Source organism: Oncorhynchus clarkii, chromosome 18, assembly GCF_045791955.1.
Source record: "Oncorhynchus clarkii lewisi isolate Uvic-CL-2024 chromosome 18, UVic_Ocla_1.0, whole genome shotgun sequence".
In the NCBI taxonomy this organism is placed as follows: Eukaryota; Metazoa; Chordata; class Actinopteri; order Salmoniformes; family Salmonidae; genus Oncorhynchus; species Oncorhynchus clarkii.
The window spans coordinates 34096127-34112490 of NC_092164.1; the positions used below are offsets into that span (position 1 = coordinate 34096127).

A 16364-nucleotide genomic window follows, 5' to 3' on the forward strand; every position below is an offset into this window, starting at 1 on the left:
AGAGTAGTGCAGAAGTTGTCCTATGCTGAGGCAGTGAAGAAATTAGAGGAAGATGGGTCAAGGGGGAGGGATCCTGAGAGGAGTGGTGTGAGCAGTAGATCTATACCAGAACAGAGGGATAGGCCAACAAGTGATATATGTTTCAGTATGATTGGATTTTTTGCATTTATAGTAACGGTTATCAACTGTATCAATCAATCGAATGTATTCATAATGCCCTTTTTACATCAGCCGATGTCACAAAGTGCTGTACAGAAACCCAGCCTAAAACCCAAAACAGCAAGCAATGCAGATGTAGAAGCACGGTGAGCTGTACTGCAGGGATGGAACGTAAAGTCGTAGAAAATTGAGGTTGTGGTGGTGCTGCACAGAGGTATTTTGGTGTGCGAGACCTGGGTGTGCGAGACATCAGAAGAGTTTCAGGGTGTGTTAAGTGGTGGTGTCCCATCCATCCAGGTTATTGGCCTGAGGTAGGACTAAATAGATTTTCATAGTGGAGTAGGGTGGTGTTATTTTTATATTATTTTTTACTAGTAGGTGGCGGTAACGCAACATATTGGATGCCAACTGCTGTTAAACCTCATAGAAGAAGAACAACAACAACAACAACAACAACATCATCATCATCATCATTATCAACAACAACAACAATAGGGTAGGGGAGCCCTGGGATATTGAAATATCTTAAGTAGGAGATCGGAAATCGTGGCGAGTAGTGCGGACAAAATTGAGAAAAAATTTGGGGAAGCAACAGCTGTGTTGGAATGCTAACAAGATGGGTGTCAGATCTGATGACATGGAGTGGGAGGATGAGGGTCAAGGAATGAATGAAGAAGCAATGTGAAGGTTAAGTGCTGTAATTGGTGGTGTTGGGGATTTATTTGGTTTAGAATTTTATTTTCATGGTAGTACATAGTTGGTCTGATCATGATTGATCGACATTCCAGCACAGTAGGTGGCGGCATGCACTTTAAACGTTGGTTTGTGGACCGCCATGATACCACAGAAGAAGAATGCGGTGATGAAGAGAGGAGACCATGTTGAATTAGCGTTTTATATGGAGTGAATTTAATCTAACAGTGACATAAGTAATTGATCTGCCGCAAACATTTATGATATATAACATCAAAGTGAGAGAAAGGTGAGTACTTCGTGGTGTTCTATTTAATTAGTATTATACAGATTTGATAAAGTCGACGTTAGCTTGTCAGCTAGATAATATAGCCAGCTAACATTCAGACATGGAAAACGACAGCCCAATGCACAAGCCATCCAAGTTAACTCATCTGACTAGCTAGTTTATAATAACCCCTTTCATCAGTGATGTAACGATACCTAGATGGCTTACTAAATTACTATTTAGATTATTCAGATAGCTTAACACACTAGCCGACTTGCATGTTTAATGTCAAGCTGTGTGGCTAACGTCATTAGATAGCTAGTAATATAAGTTAACTGGCTAACTAAAAATCTTCCTCTCAAGTTGGCCAGATAAATGGCCTTTTGTAGCGTCAAATCGCTATTAGTCAGGTTTGAATTACTTTTTGCAGTTGGCACAATTGAGATAAGTTGGCTAACAACTGACTGGTAACATTAGCTGTCTTTTTTTAAAACCTTTATTTGACCGATAAGGACATCCCTGTTCGTTAATGTTAGCTAGCTAGCTAAAGACGGTGACGTGTTTTGTTGTCCATACATTTGCAATTCACTTTCATTTAAGTTAAGGTGCTTCTAGCTAACGTTAGCTAATTTCCTCAAAGTAACTTCAAAGTTCGCAAGTGATTACGTCTATAAAGTAGTCCCACGTTGTTGACGACATCGCCCAACGTTACTCTCCTGTTGTCTGGGCTCATAATGCTTGTAGTGTAGGCAACTCCTATGTGCTCATGCAGTACACCAATGGGTTGGAGTACACTACAGACTGATCCACCAAGCCAACACTAGAAAAGCAATTTTACGCCAAATACATTTTTGACATGATGTAGTTGGGGATTTGAATATAACATTTGTGCATCTATTCTACATTGTATTATGCGGTTTTAAAGCTAGTCTAGGGTTTATATAGTATTCACTCTGACTTTACTTCTAAAATCAAATTCTCCTTCTTCCTGTCAGGTGGAACAGGTTTGAGTTGCTGAATACACCACCACTCACACACACAGCTACACACGTTGACAGAAAAGCTGAGAGAGGAGGGAGACTCACCTGGAACAGAGGGGACAGACCGAAAGGAGCCCAAGGGGAACTTAAAGCTGCGTTGCTTTTGGACTACAGTTACCCTTGTTTGATTTTCAACATCAGGAAACTACTTTAACACGTGGATGGACATATACAGACAGAGTGGAAAACAAATGCTGAACAATAAGAACATTATTATTTTGATGAAATATTTGTACAAAGGACATCGATGTTGAGCAATTCAAATGGACTTGATGCAAAACAAGGAAATAAAAATATGTAAATGTACGTTTGAACAAAGATTATATTACAGATGCTATTCCCCCGCTTCAAATAGCAGTTCTATTGCAGGAATTAAACTTTGATTATTGTTCACATATAATGTTCTATATTGTGTGCAGGTGCCGTATATTTATGCATTTGAATGCATATATCTCTTCATTTGGGAGAGCTCTTGTATAAATGCTATTTTTTTTTCATACGGCAGTAAACTCTGTTGAAGGGGACCGAACTGCACGTATGTAAAAACGACAGACTTCTGTTGTAAAAGCTTTGGACAAAAAAACAAGATAATATTTGTTAATGCTTTATTAGACTCATCTACTTTTGAAGAGGCTTTTTAAGGGGGCAAAAAAACAGAAAATATTAATATTTTGAGAATAAAAACAGGAAAGCGGAAATGGCAGCTGCCAGAACAGAGAACCTTGGTCCTGTCGTCCTGGGACTGAACAAGCAGAACGGGCAGCTTAGGGGGCTGCCTAAACCGGCTTCTCCCCAATCAGGACCCCTCGTCCTGGGCTCTCTGTCAGACGAGGCCACAGGTGCATCCCAGAAAGCGGGTGCTGCCCAGGAGGGAACTGGGATTAGGTACACATTTCTCTCACACCCCTGTTTCACCCAGTGACTGAAACAATTGTGTTCTGCTCATAGTTTATTATACCTTCATACCAGGTTTTAGAAGTGATGACCCAGTAGATTCTGTTTTAGAAATCAGTAGTGCAGGTGTTCTTTTAATTGCTCTCTTCTGCTCTGTCAGGTTTGGAGATGACTGGAAAAAGAGCCTACAGCTCCCTCCCAAAGACACCAGGGTCAGAACCTCTGTAAGTCATGGTACAATGCAGCATGCTTTTTCACTAGCTCATGGATTTTCCCGGTATCATTTTAATCAAGTCTGTTACTTCTGTTGTCTAACCTCTTTCTTGCTGTGTCCCAGGATGTAACGTCCACTAAGGGAAATGAGTTTGAGGACTACTGTCTGAAACGGGAGCTCCTGATGGGCATCTTTGAGATGGGCTGGGAGAAGCCCTCCCCTATCCAGGTACGACACTCACTGGGAGAGTCTCTGCCCAAAGATGACCTGTTGAAACTGGGGGATTCCCTTGATGTAAATTGGCTCCTGATTCTGATGCCTATAAAGATGCTCCAGAACTTTTGTATAATTTCAGCAGGTAGTTTTGAAAGTGGTGCTCGAGCGTGTGTACTATGTCATCCAATGATGTACTACGTCATCCATTTCGTGTGATGTATTACCTCCCACAAAAATGTGTACAATATGTTGCAAATTTGTTGAGCTTAAGATCCCGGACTGCATCTTGAGTTATAACTGAAGTCTTTGGACTTAGCTTTTGTAGTTAGATATTTTTTGATAAAATTCCATTAAACCAGAGTTTGTCACTTTCAGGAGGAGAGCATTCCCATAGCCCTGTCAGGACGAGACATCCTGGCCCGAGCCAAGAATGGAACAGGGAAGAGTGGGGCCTACCTCATCCCCATGCTGGAGAGAATAGACCTGAAGAAGGACTATATACAGGGTGAGTCAAGGCTCTTCACGTTACTCTTTCCCTCCTTTTATACTCGACTTGTCTACTACAACAATAGTCTTATGTCATTCACAGTGCTTTATTAAAGTGTTATAGACTACTGAAAAGGTATTCAAGTTATGTTTCATCTATGTTTAAGCAGTAATGCGTGATTCAAGATATTTTGATGTAGAACGTAATACAGTTGTTGTCATGCATTTTGGGTTGACAATTAGGCTATTGTTACATTTTACTGTTAAAATATAGATGAATTTGTGTACACTAATTAAAGGCATGTTTTATTTGGGTCCAATTCACCACATGAGTAAGTGGAAACTCAAAACACATTATCTAGATAGCTAACTTAAATATAATAGCCACTGGTAGTAGCCATATTAAGCTTAACAGTACATTTTAATGTCCTAAAAATAACTTTGCAGTTGTAGCCTACTACCCAATCAGGCCCATGCTTTCGTAATGTCCAATGCGGATTTCGCACACTCCATATCCCAAAGCTTTATAAAATAGTTGCTATAGAGCTAAAAATTGAGAGTTGAGAAATAAAACGTATACCTACAGAAATCGGAGAACCTCCTCTCTTCAACTGTGACAAGTATATTTTCCTGCAATTGTAGTTTTAAATGTTATACAATCAAAATGTTTTTTTTCCCCTAGAGCAAAGTGGGAGAGGTAGGGAAAGTGGGTTGATCATCACAGCAGCGGGCCCCAGGGAAACAGGCAGAGCGTCAGGGCAGACACTTTCATTACAGGAATCATGAGCATAATGCACTTACTGCTTGACCAAATCATGTTTGAGTGAGGTGACCATGTAGAATGGGCAGCTCTCACCGACAAATAAAACATTTAAAGTAAATGTCCAGTGAAAATCTTACTTTAGAAGTTCGTATTCTGTTAAGTCATACCCAGATAATGTTGTTGACTCATCCTATACTCATATTTGTGGCCAAAGCATGCATTGGAGAGAGAAAAATACTTTTGAGGAGTTTTTAAAAACATTTTTTATTTTTTTTAAATCTTAAGACTTTTTCAAAAATGCTTGCTATTTCTTCATGGAGTATAATGGCTCCCAAGTGGCTCACCGGTCTAAGACACTGCATCTCAGTGCAGACCCTGGTTCGATTTCAGGCTTTATCACAACTGGCCATGATTGGGAGTACCATAGGGTGGCGCACAATTGGCCCAGCGTCGTCCGGGGTAGGCCGTCATTGTAAATAAGAATTTGTTCTTAACTGACTTGCCTAGTTAAACAAAATAAATAAATGTCATACTCCTGAGGCGGATGAGCTGGCCAATCAGCGGGACACTTGTACCTTATGACTGGTATGTGCCCACACCATTCTGTTGGGGTATGCCCAAACCATTCCAACACAGAAAATATCCTTTTTAGCATACCTAATTACCATTGTTAGTAATTCTAGGTCATAATTCAATGAAATATGGGAGCACTGAACACAATGTTCCTTCAAAAGAATTTCAGCACCGAGCAAATTTCATGTCTGCTGAGCGCAAACTTTAACATTGCGGAAATTCTGTTCAACTTCAGCACGTGTTTACTGTGAACATTGAGGTGTACCCGCTTTGTTAGTTTTAAATGTGGCCAAGTAGACTACTTTGTGTTTTTGATCATAATCTAGGCCTACCAGAGTGGCCTACCATCAAAAACAATGGAGAAAATGCATCCCATAACATTTTAACATGGAAATAACGGTTCTATCATTCAGCCTACATTAGCAGCAAATCTGTGGTGTTCAATGTTGGCCTACATTCTATGAGACTTTTGGGGGAAAAACATGCAGGGCTTGACATTAACCTGTTTATCCACTTGTCCTTCAGACAAGGAGTTGACTGAAAATGTTGTTTGATGCAGGAAACCACTTTACAAAATAAAATGCGTTATTATTCGTATACCATTATCACAGAGAATCAGACAAATTATGCTACCCTCTGCCTATTGGCTACTTAGCCTATTCAAGCCTGTCTGAAAATATAGCACTGCCCCTTTAAGACAAAAATCTTTACCTGACTTGCTTTTCAAAGATGTCTAGAAATGTACATATTTTGTGCTCTAGTAGGAAGCCATCACTCCACTATCGCTGACTACAAATTATCTATAACTGGGCTAATAACTCACTAACTAGAAAATAATATGAACAAAATGTGTACATCTCAAAACAAGCGCATCTATTCACGACTACTCATGCTGTAAACAGTTCAAGGTAAATGGCGGAGATCCATATATGGCAATAGTCTATTTGCATATAGGCCTAGTGCAGCTCTGATGGTTATACTGCACCGGTCTGTGTAGAGTACGGGCTGAGTCTGTCAATGTAATAAAATCATACTCCGATGCGTCCTGCCTACATCAAAATGTCTTGCCTAGTTAGTTTTGCATGTTTGGTATTGCATAGTTCATTTTGTTTCGGTATGTTGATGAGGAAAACTCTGGAAAGTTGAGTGAAGTTCAGTCTGGTGCTTAGAGGGAACCTTGACTGGACAGTTTAGCTCACACAGTCAAGTCAAAGGGTAGCAAAATGCGACTAAATGGTCACTGTTTGGAGCCATACTCCTACTACTCTGTCAAATCACATTTGTCTTACACTTGCCCTATCTATACCTCTCCCCCTCTCCCAAGCCATTGTGATGGTGCCCACTCGTGAGCTGGCCCTGCAGGTTAGCCAGATCAGTATCCAGATCAGTAAGCACCTGGGCGGCGTGAAGGTCATGGCCACCACGGGCGGCACCAACCTGCGAGATGACATCATGCGCCTGGACGAGACTGGTAATTACCCAACAGCAGCATCACATTCCGTTACTAAATACCAACAATGGAACCTTGTGATAAATACAGTGCATTTGGAAAGTATTCAGACCCCTTGACATTTTCCACGTTTTGTTACGTTACGGCGTTAATCTACACACAGTACTCCACAATGACAAAGCCAAAATAGGTTTTTAGACATTTTTACATGTGTGTATTCTACCTTTCAACAGTTTGAGGTCACTTAGAAATGTCCTTGTTTTTGGAAGAGAAGCTATTTTTTTTGTCCATTTTAAAATGACATCAAATTGTTCAGAAGTACAGTGTAGACACTGTTAATGTTGTAAATGACTAATGTAAATGGAAACGTCTGATTTTTTTTTTAATGGAATATCTAAACTCAGCAAAAAAAGAAATGTCCTCTCACTGTCAACTGTGTTGATTTTCAGCAAACTTAACATGTGTAAATATTTGTATGAACATAAGATGCAACAACTGAGACATAAACTGAACAAGTTCCATAAACATGTGACTAACAGAAATTGAATAATGTGTCCCTGAATAAAGGGGGAGGGATCAAAAATAACAGTCAGTATCTGGTGTGGCCACGAGCTGCATTAAGTATTGCAGTGCATCTCCTCATGGACTGGACCAGATTTGCCAGGTCTTGCTGTGAGATGTTACCCCACTCTTCCACCAAGGCACCTGGAAGTTCCCGGACATTTCTGCAGGGAATGGCCCTAGCCCTCACCCTCCGATGATGCAATGACAACAAGCTCAGTCCGCTGATGCTGTGACACATGACGGACTAATCCAAGTTTATAATTTTAAAAGGCTAATTGATCATTAGAAAACCCTTTTGCAATTATGTTCGCACAGCTGAAAACTGTTGTTCTGATTAAATAAGTAATAAAACTGGCCTTTAGACTAGTTGAATATCTGGAGCATCAGCATTTGTGGGTTTGATTACAGGCTCAAAATCGCCAGAAACAAGTAACTTTCTTTCTTATTATATAAACTTATTTTTCTACTGTATTATTGACTGTATGTTTGTTTTACTCCATGTGTAACTCTGTTGTTGTATGTGTCGAACTGCTTTGCTTTATCTTGGCCAGGTCACAATTGTAAATGAGAACTTGTTCTCAACTTGCCTACCCGGTAAAATAAAATAAATAATTGGACAATTTTTCCATTAAAAATCAGCTGTTTCCAGCTACTATAGTCCTTTACAACATTATTAATGTCTATACTGTATTTCTGATCAATTTGCTGTTATTTTAATGGGCAGATGATTTGCTTTTCTTTCAAAAACAAGAACATTTCTAAGTTACCCCAAACTTTTAAACAGTTTGTGTAAGATAAGTGTTCAGACCCTTTGCTATGAGTTGAAATATTGAGCTCAATGGAAATAGGATGCACCTGATCATCCTTGATGTTTCTACCGCTTGATTGGAGTCCACCTGTGGTAAAATCATTTCATTGTACATGATTTGGAAAGGCACACACCTGTCTATATAAGGTCCCACAGTTGACCGTGCACGTCAGCAAAAACCTATCCATGAGTTCGAAGGAATTATCCGTGAAGCTCCGAGACAGGATTGTGTCGAGGCACACATATGGGGAAGGGTACCAAAACATTTCAGCAGCATTTAAGGTCGCCAAGAACAGTGGCCTCCATCATTCATAAAAAATGGAAGAAGTTTGGAACCACCAAGGCCCGGCCAAACTGAGCAATTGGTGAAGGGCCTTGGTCAGGGAGGTGACCATGAACCCGATGGTCACTGAAGATTGAAACCAAGATGGAACTCTTTGGCCTGGTTACCAAGTGTCGCATCTGGAGGAGAACTGGCACTATCCCTATGGTGAAGCATGGTGGTGGCAGCATCATGCTGTGGGGATGTTATTCAGCGGCAGGAACTGGGACTAGTCAGGATCGAGGGAATGATGAATGGAGCATAGTACAGAGATCCTTGCTGAAAAGCTACTCCAGAACACTCAGGGCCTCGGACTGGGGTGAAGGTTCACCTTCCAACAGGACAACGGCCCTAAGCACAAAGCCAAGACAACGCACGAGTGGCTTCGGGACAAGTCTTTGAATACCCTTGAGTGACCCAGCCAGAGCCCGGACTTGAACCAGATCGAACATCTCTGGAGAGACCTGAAAATAGCGGTGCAGCGACATTTCTTTTCCAACCTGACAGAGCTTGAGAGGATTTGCAGAGAAGAATGGGAGAAATTCCCCAAATACAAGTGTGCTGAGCTTGTAGCATCATTCCCTGAATATGTCTGAATACTTATGTAAATGATATTTCATCTTTTTTTTTATATTTTTTTTTAAATGTATACATTTGCAAACATTTCTACACCTGTTTTTGCTTTGTCATTATGGGATATTGTGTGGAGGTTGCAAGCTGAAGAACACCATCCCAATCGTGAAGCACTGTGGTGGCAGCATCATGTTGTGGGAGTGCTTTGTTACAGGAGGGACTGGTGTACTTCACAAAATTGATGGCATCATGAGGAGGAAAATTGTGGATATATTGAAGCAACGTCTCAAGACATCAGTCAGGAAGTCAAAGCTTGGTCGCAAATGGGTCTTCCAAATGGACAATGACCCCAAGCATACTTCCAAAGTTGTGGCAAAATGGCTTAAGGACAACAAAGTCAAGGTATTGGAGTGGCCATCACAAAGCCCTGACCTAAATCCCATAGAGAATTTGTGGGCAGAACTGAAACGGCGTGTGTGAGCAAGGAGGCATACAACCCTGACTCAGTTACACTTGCTCTGTCAGGAAGAATGGGCAAAAATTCACCCAACTTATTGTGGGAAGCTTGTGGAAGGCTGGCTACCTGCAACATTTAACTTGGGTCAAACAATTGAATGGCAATGCTACCAAAAACTAATTGAGTGTATGTAAACTTCTGACCCACTGGCATTGTGATGAAGGAAATTAAAGCTGAAATAAACCATTCTCTACTATTATTCTGACATTTCACATTGTTAAAATAAAATGGTGATCCTAACTGACCTAAGACAGGGAATTTTTACTAGGATTAAATGTCAGGAATTGTGAAACTGAGTTTAAATCTATTTAAACTTCTGACTTCAACTCTTTATAGCGTAGCTCTGTATTTTGTTTATTTATTTGAAAGTCATTTTTACTCATCTTCATCGAGGGTGACAATCATTTCGGACCACACTGTACAATACGAACAAGTCACAAAACCGTAAAGCTGTACACAATGCCATATCTGTAATGATGGTGTTTCTGATTCTTTCTCAGTGCATGTGGTCATAGCCACACCCGGCAGGATCCTAGATTTGATAAAGAAGGGCGTTGCCAAAGTGGATAGAGTCCAAATGATGGTGATGGATGAGGTTAGTGTGTAAATACATGTGGTACCTGAGTCCATGAACCACGGACTGTAATCAACTACTGTACATGACTCCAGAGAATCAGTCCTCTTGATCTATTTTGTTACGAGCCACTCACTATTCTTCATCAAGGCCTTCAAATCTCATCTGGTTCATCAACCTACCAAAGAGGTTAAAGGAGCTACATGTAACATTTCCCCGGCAACCAGTGCTAAATATCAATTGCATACCAGTGGTAGCAAATTAATAGAAATACATGATTAAAATACTTTTTTGAGAATACTGTGTGACTCTGCTAATGCTCCATTTGAATGTTTTATCTTCTCAGGCAGACAAGCTGTTGTCTCAGGACTTTGTAGTGCTCATCGAGGATATCATCAGCTTCCTGGCCAAGGGTCGTCAGATCCTACTCTACTCTGCCACCTTCCCCATCAGCGTGCAGAAGTTCATGGTGAGTAGTGCCACATGTTGGCAGCCATGTGGTATCACCAACAGGCCATTCTGTTCTGCTATTCCGTAACTAGAAAATATACTTTATTGTCCATTTACATGGAAATGTTGCTATTCTTGCTGAACAGTGTTACCCTTGATCTCCTTCCGGAGAACAGCAGCTCAAAACATTGGGCAAGATTGTGTGTGGGGTCACCTGATGCGCTTGGCCTTCTCCCTTGCCCGTTTATCAGAGGCCCTGAAGCTCCCTGCACTGCAGCCCACAGAGCTTCGACCCCAGGTTCACAGCCTGCTTGAGGTTACCCTTATTAGCCAAAGTCAGCACACTCTAAATGGCAGGTGTAGTACATTGAACACAAATATAAATGCGAAATGCGTTAGTCAGGGCATAACATTGGTTTTTTTGTCCTTCAGCCGCTCTAAAATGACACCAACAAAACATAAAAAAAGGATGGTTCTTTGTAAAGTTCCTAAAACAATTTAATGTATTACTAGTAAGAAGTAATGTTGTGTATTGTTTAATTTCATGTATTGTGACCTGAGTCTTTAAACCAAAATAGAACAGATTAGACAAATGTTCACCTGCCCCTTTAAATGCGGGAGGTTCGTGCCTGTGAGATTGATACTGACAAGTAGAAGCGTTGTCATCTCTTTCCCAGTAGTTGAAACTCGAGCATAGATAAACAACCTAGCTTGTGAACAAAATAGTTATTTGACTTGGTGTTTTTATTTACCAGCTATGAAACAAAATGGTGGAAATACTTTAGTCCGCTACTATAGCATTTACAGTACCAGTAAAAAGTTTGGACACCTGCTCATTACAGGGTTTTTCTTTATTTTTACTTTTTGTACATTGAGTAATAGTGAAGACAAAACTATGAAATAACACACATGGAATCATGTAGTAACCAAAAAAGTGTTAAACAAATCAAAATATATTTCAGATTCTTCAAAGTAGCCACCCTTTGCCTTGATTACAGTTTTGCACACTTTTGGTGTTCTCTCAACCAGCTTCATGAGGTAGTCACCTGGAATTAGAGGTCGACCGATTTTATAACGCCAATACCGATTTTATTGGAGGACCAAAACAAGCAGATACTGATTAATTGGCCGATTTAAAAAAAAATATATATATATATTTATATATTTTTTTATTTTTTTATTTTAAATATTTTTTTATTTATTTAAACATTTAATATTAACTTTTTTATACACTGCTCAAAAAAATTTAGGGACCACTAAAATAACACATCCTAGATCTGAATGAATGAAATATTCTTATTAAATACTTTTTTCTTTACATAGTTGAATGTGCTGACAACAAAATCACACACAAATTATCAATGGAAATCAAATTTATCAACCCATGGAGGTCTGGATTTGGAGTCACGCTCAAAATTAAAGTGGAAAACCACACTACAGGCTGATCCAACTTTGATGTAACAAGTCAAATGAGGCTCAGTAGTGTGTGTGGCCTCCACGTGCCTTTATGACCTCCCTACAACGCCTGGGCATGCTCCTGATGAGGTGGCGGATGGTCTCCTGAGGGATCTCCTCCCAGACCTGGACTAAAGCATCCGCCAACTCCTGGACAGTCTGTGGTGCAATGTGGCGTTGGTGGATGGAGCGAGACATGATGTCCCAGAAGTGCTCAATTGGATTGAGGTCTGGGGAACGGGCGGGCCAGTCCATAGCATCAATGCCTTCCTCTTGCAGAAACTGCTGACACACTCCAGCCACATGAGGTCTAGCATTGTCTTGCATTAGGAGGAACCCAGGGCCAACCACACTAGCATATGGTCTCACAAGGGGTCTGAGGATCTCATCTCGGTACCTAATGGCAGTCAGGCTACCTCTGGCGAGCACATGGAGGGCTGTGCGGCCCCCCAAAGAAATGCCACCCCACACCATGACTGACCCACCGCCAAACCGGTCATGCATCAGGATGTTGCAGGCAGCAGAACCACGGCGTCTCCAGACTCTGTCACGTCTGTCACATGTGCTCAGTGTGAACCTGCTTTCATCTGTGAAGAGCACAGGGCGCCAGTGGCGAATTTTCCAATCTTGGTGTTCTCTGGCAAATGCCAAACGTCCTGCACGGTGTTGGGCTGTAAGCACAACCCCCACCTGTGGACGTCGGGCCCTCATACCACCCTCATGGAGTCTGTTTCTGACCGTTTGAGCAGACACATGCACATTTGTGGCCTGCTGGAGGTCATTTTGCAGGGCTCTGGCAGTGCTCCTCCTTGCACAAAGGCGGAGGTAGCGGTCCTGCTGCTGGGTTGTTGCCCTCCTACGGCCTCCTCCACGTCTCCTGATGTACTGGCCTGTCTCCTGGTAGCGCCTCCATACTCTGGACACTACGCTGACAGACACAGCAAACCTTCTTTCCACAGCTCACATTGATGTGTCATCCTGGATGAGCTGCACTACCTGAGCCACTTGTGTGGGTTGTAGACTCCGTCTCATGCTACCACTAGAGTATGTATGTATGTATGTATGTATGTGTGTATGTATGTATATGTGTATGTATATATACAGTGGGGAGAACAAGTATTTGATACACTGCCGATTTTGCAGGTTTTCCTACATGTAGAGGTCTGTAAATTTTATCATAGGTACACTTCAAATGTGAGAGACTTTACCACAAACATATATATACACACACACACACACATACATACATACATACATACATACATACATACATACATACATACATACATACACATACAGTGGGGAGAACAAGTATTTGTTAACCTGCAAAATCGGCAGTGTTTCCTACTTACAAAGCATGTAGAGGTCTGTAATTCTTATCATAGGTACACTTCAACTGTGAGAGACGGAAAAAACAAAAATCCAGAAAATCACATTGTATGATTTTTAAGTAATTAATTAGCATTTTATTGCATGACATATGTATTTGATCACCAGTAAGAATTCCGGCTCTCACAGACCTGTTAGTTTTTCTTTAAGAAGCCCTCCTGTATTAACTGCACCTGTTTGAACTCGTTACCTGTATAAAAGACACCTTTCCACACACTCAATCAACAGACTCCAACCTCTCCACAATGGCCAAGACCAGAGAGCTGTGTAAGGACATTGGGATACAATTGTAGACCTGCACAAGGCTGGGATGGGCTACAGGACAATAGGCAAGCAGCTTGGTGAGAAGGCAACAACTGTTGGCGCAATTATTCGAAAATGGAAGAAGTTCAAGATGACGGTCAATAACCCTCGGTCTGGGGCTCCATGCAAGATCTCACCTCGTGGGGCATCAATGATCATGACGAAGTTGAGGGATCAGCCCAGAACTACACGGCAGGACGTGGTCAACTGTGGGACCACAGTTTCAAAGAAAACCATTAGTAACACACTATGCCGTCATGGATTAAAATCCTGCAGCGCACGCAAGGTCCCCCTGCTCAAGCCAGCGCATGTCCAGGCCCGTCTGAAGTTTGCCAATGACCATCTGGATGATCCAGAGGAGGAATGGGAGAAGGTCATGTGGTCTGATGAGACAAAAATATAGATTTTTGGTCTAAACTCCACTTGCCGTGTTTGGAGGAAGAAGGATGAGTACAACCCAAGAACACCATCCCAACCGTGAAGCATGGAGGTGGAAACATCATTCTTTGGGGATGCTTTTCTGCAAAGGGGACAGGACGACTGCACCGTATTGAGGTGAGGATGGATGGGGCCATGTATCGCGAGATCTTGGCCAACAACCTCACTCCCTATTTATTTTTATTTCACCTTTATTTAACCAGGTAGGCTAGTTGAGAACAAGTTCTCATTTACAACTGCGACCTGGCCAAGATAAAGCATAGCAGTATGAACAGACAACAGAGTTACACATGCAGTAAACACAGTAAGAGCATTGAAGATGGGTCATGGCTGGGTCTTCCAGCATGACAAGATCCGAAATACACAGCCAGGGCAACTAAGGAGTGGCTCCGTAAGGAGCATCTTAAGGTCCTGGAGTGGCCTAGCCAGTCTCCAGACCTGAACCCAATAGAAAATCTTTGGAGGGAGCTGAAAGTCCGTATTGCCCAGCGACAGCCCCGAAACCTGAAGGATCTGGAGAAGGTCTGTATGGAGGAGTGGGCCAAAATCCCTGCTGCAGTGTGTGCAAACCTGGTCAAGAACTACAGGAAACGTATGATCTGTGTAATTGCAAACAAAGGTTTCTGTACCAAATATTAAGTTCTGCTTTTCTGATGTATCAAATACTTATGTCATGCAATAAAATGCAAATGAATTACTTAAAAATCATACAATGTGATTTTCTGGATTTTTGTTTTTTCCGTCTCTCACAGTTGAAGTGTACCTATGATAAGAATTACAGACCTCTACATGCTTTGTAAGTAGGAAACACTGCCGATTTTGCAGGTGTGTGTGTGTGTGTGTGTGTGTGTGTATATATATATATATATGTTTGTAATAATGACTTATTTTAACTTAATATAATACATTAAAATCTATGTAGTCTCAATTAAATCATGAAACATGTTCAATTTGGTTTAAGTAATGCAGGAACAGTGTTGGAGAAGAAAGTAAAAGTGCAATATGTGCCATCCTTGCTCAGAACATGAACATATGAAAGCTGGTGGTTCCTTTTAACATGAGTCTTCAATATTCCCAGTTAACCTGTTGAGTGTAGGGGGCAGTATTTTGATGTTTGGATGAAAAACGTACCCAAATGAAACTGCCTATTTCTCAGGCCCAGAATCTAGAATATGCATATAATTGTCAGATTAGGATAGAAAACACTCTAAAGTTTCCAAAACTGTCAAAATGTTGTCTGAGTATAACAGAACTGATATTGCAGGCGAAAACATGAGGAAAATTCAACCCGGAAGTGCTGTTTATCCTGAAAGCTCTCTGTTCCATTGCCTGTCTTTGCTCCATTTAAAGGCATATCAACTAGATTCCTTTTCCTATGGCTTCCACATGTTGTGAACAGTCTTTAGACATAGTGTCAGGCTTTTATTTTGAAAAATAAGCGAGAAAGATCACTTCCCGTCATTGGAGGGCTGGGTGCCAACAGCATTTTGCATGCTTGGAGCAGACATTTTCTCTCTCTCTCTCCTATTGGAGAAGCTACAGTCCGGTTGAAATATTATTGATTATATATTGTAAAAACAACCTGAGGATTGATTCTAAAAAACGTTTGACATGTTTCTACGAACTTTACGGATACTATTTGGAATTTTCGCGCCAACCAAATGGAGGTATTTTGGATATAAAAATAATCTTTATGGAACAAAATGATTTATTATGTAACTGGGAGTCTCGTGAGTGCAAACATCCGAAGATCATCAAAGGTAAGCGATTTAAGTTTATTGCTTTTCTGACTTTTGTGACCAATCTACTTGTCTGCTAGCTGTTTAATGTTTTGTCTGCTGAGAGAGATGTCCTTACATAAACGCTTGGTATGCTTTCACCAAAAAGCTTTTTTGAAATCTGACACGCCAGGTGGATTAACAACAAGCTAAGCTGTGTTTTGCTGTATTGCACTTGTGATTTTATGAAAAGTAAATATTTTTAGTAATTTGAAGCTCTGCTATTCAGCGGATGTTGACAAATGATCCCGCTAACGGGATGGGTGCATCAAGAAGTTAAGAAGCTTTAGGTTGTATCTATTATAGGACTATTTCTCTATCTACCATTTGTATTTCATATGCCTTTGACTATTGGATGTTCTTATAGGTACTATAGTATTGCCAGCCTAATCTCGGGAGTTGATAGGCTTGAAGTCATGAACAGCGCTGTGCTTCAA

General features: G+C 41.0%; 1 protein-coding gene across 2 annotated transcripts in view; it reads left to right on the forward strand.

The window, feature by feature from the left end:
- The first annotated feature begins 999 nt into the window (after positions 1 to 999).
- The window catches only part of LOC139373361 (probable ATP-dependent RNA helicase ddx6), a 68756-nt gene continuing 53391 nt past the window's right edge, over positions 1000 to 16364 (forward strand). For both annotated transcript variants that reach the window (XM_071113799.1, XM_071113800.1), the window contains exons 1-8: positions 1000 to 1141; positions 2116 to 3045; positions 3215 to 3278; positions 3392 to 3496; positions 3860 to 3989; positions 6631 to 6777; positions 10041 to 10135; positions 10461 to 10583. In XM_071113799.1, coding sequence (XP_070969900.1) covers positions 2858 to 3045; positions 3215 to 3278; positions 3392 to 3496; positions 3860 to 3989; positions 6631 to 6777; positions 10041 to 10135; positions 10461 to 10583 — 852 coding nt within the window. In that variant the 5' untranslated portion in view covers positions 1000 to 1141; positions 2116 to 2857. The remainder of the gene's footprint in view (positions 1142 to 2115; positions 3046 to 3214; positions 3279 to 3391; positions 3497 to 3859; positions 3990 to 6630; positions 6778 to 10040; positions 10136 to 10460; positions 10584 to 16364) is intronic.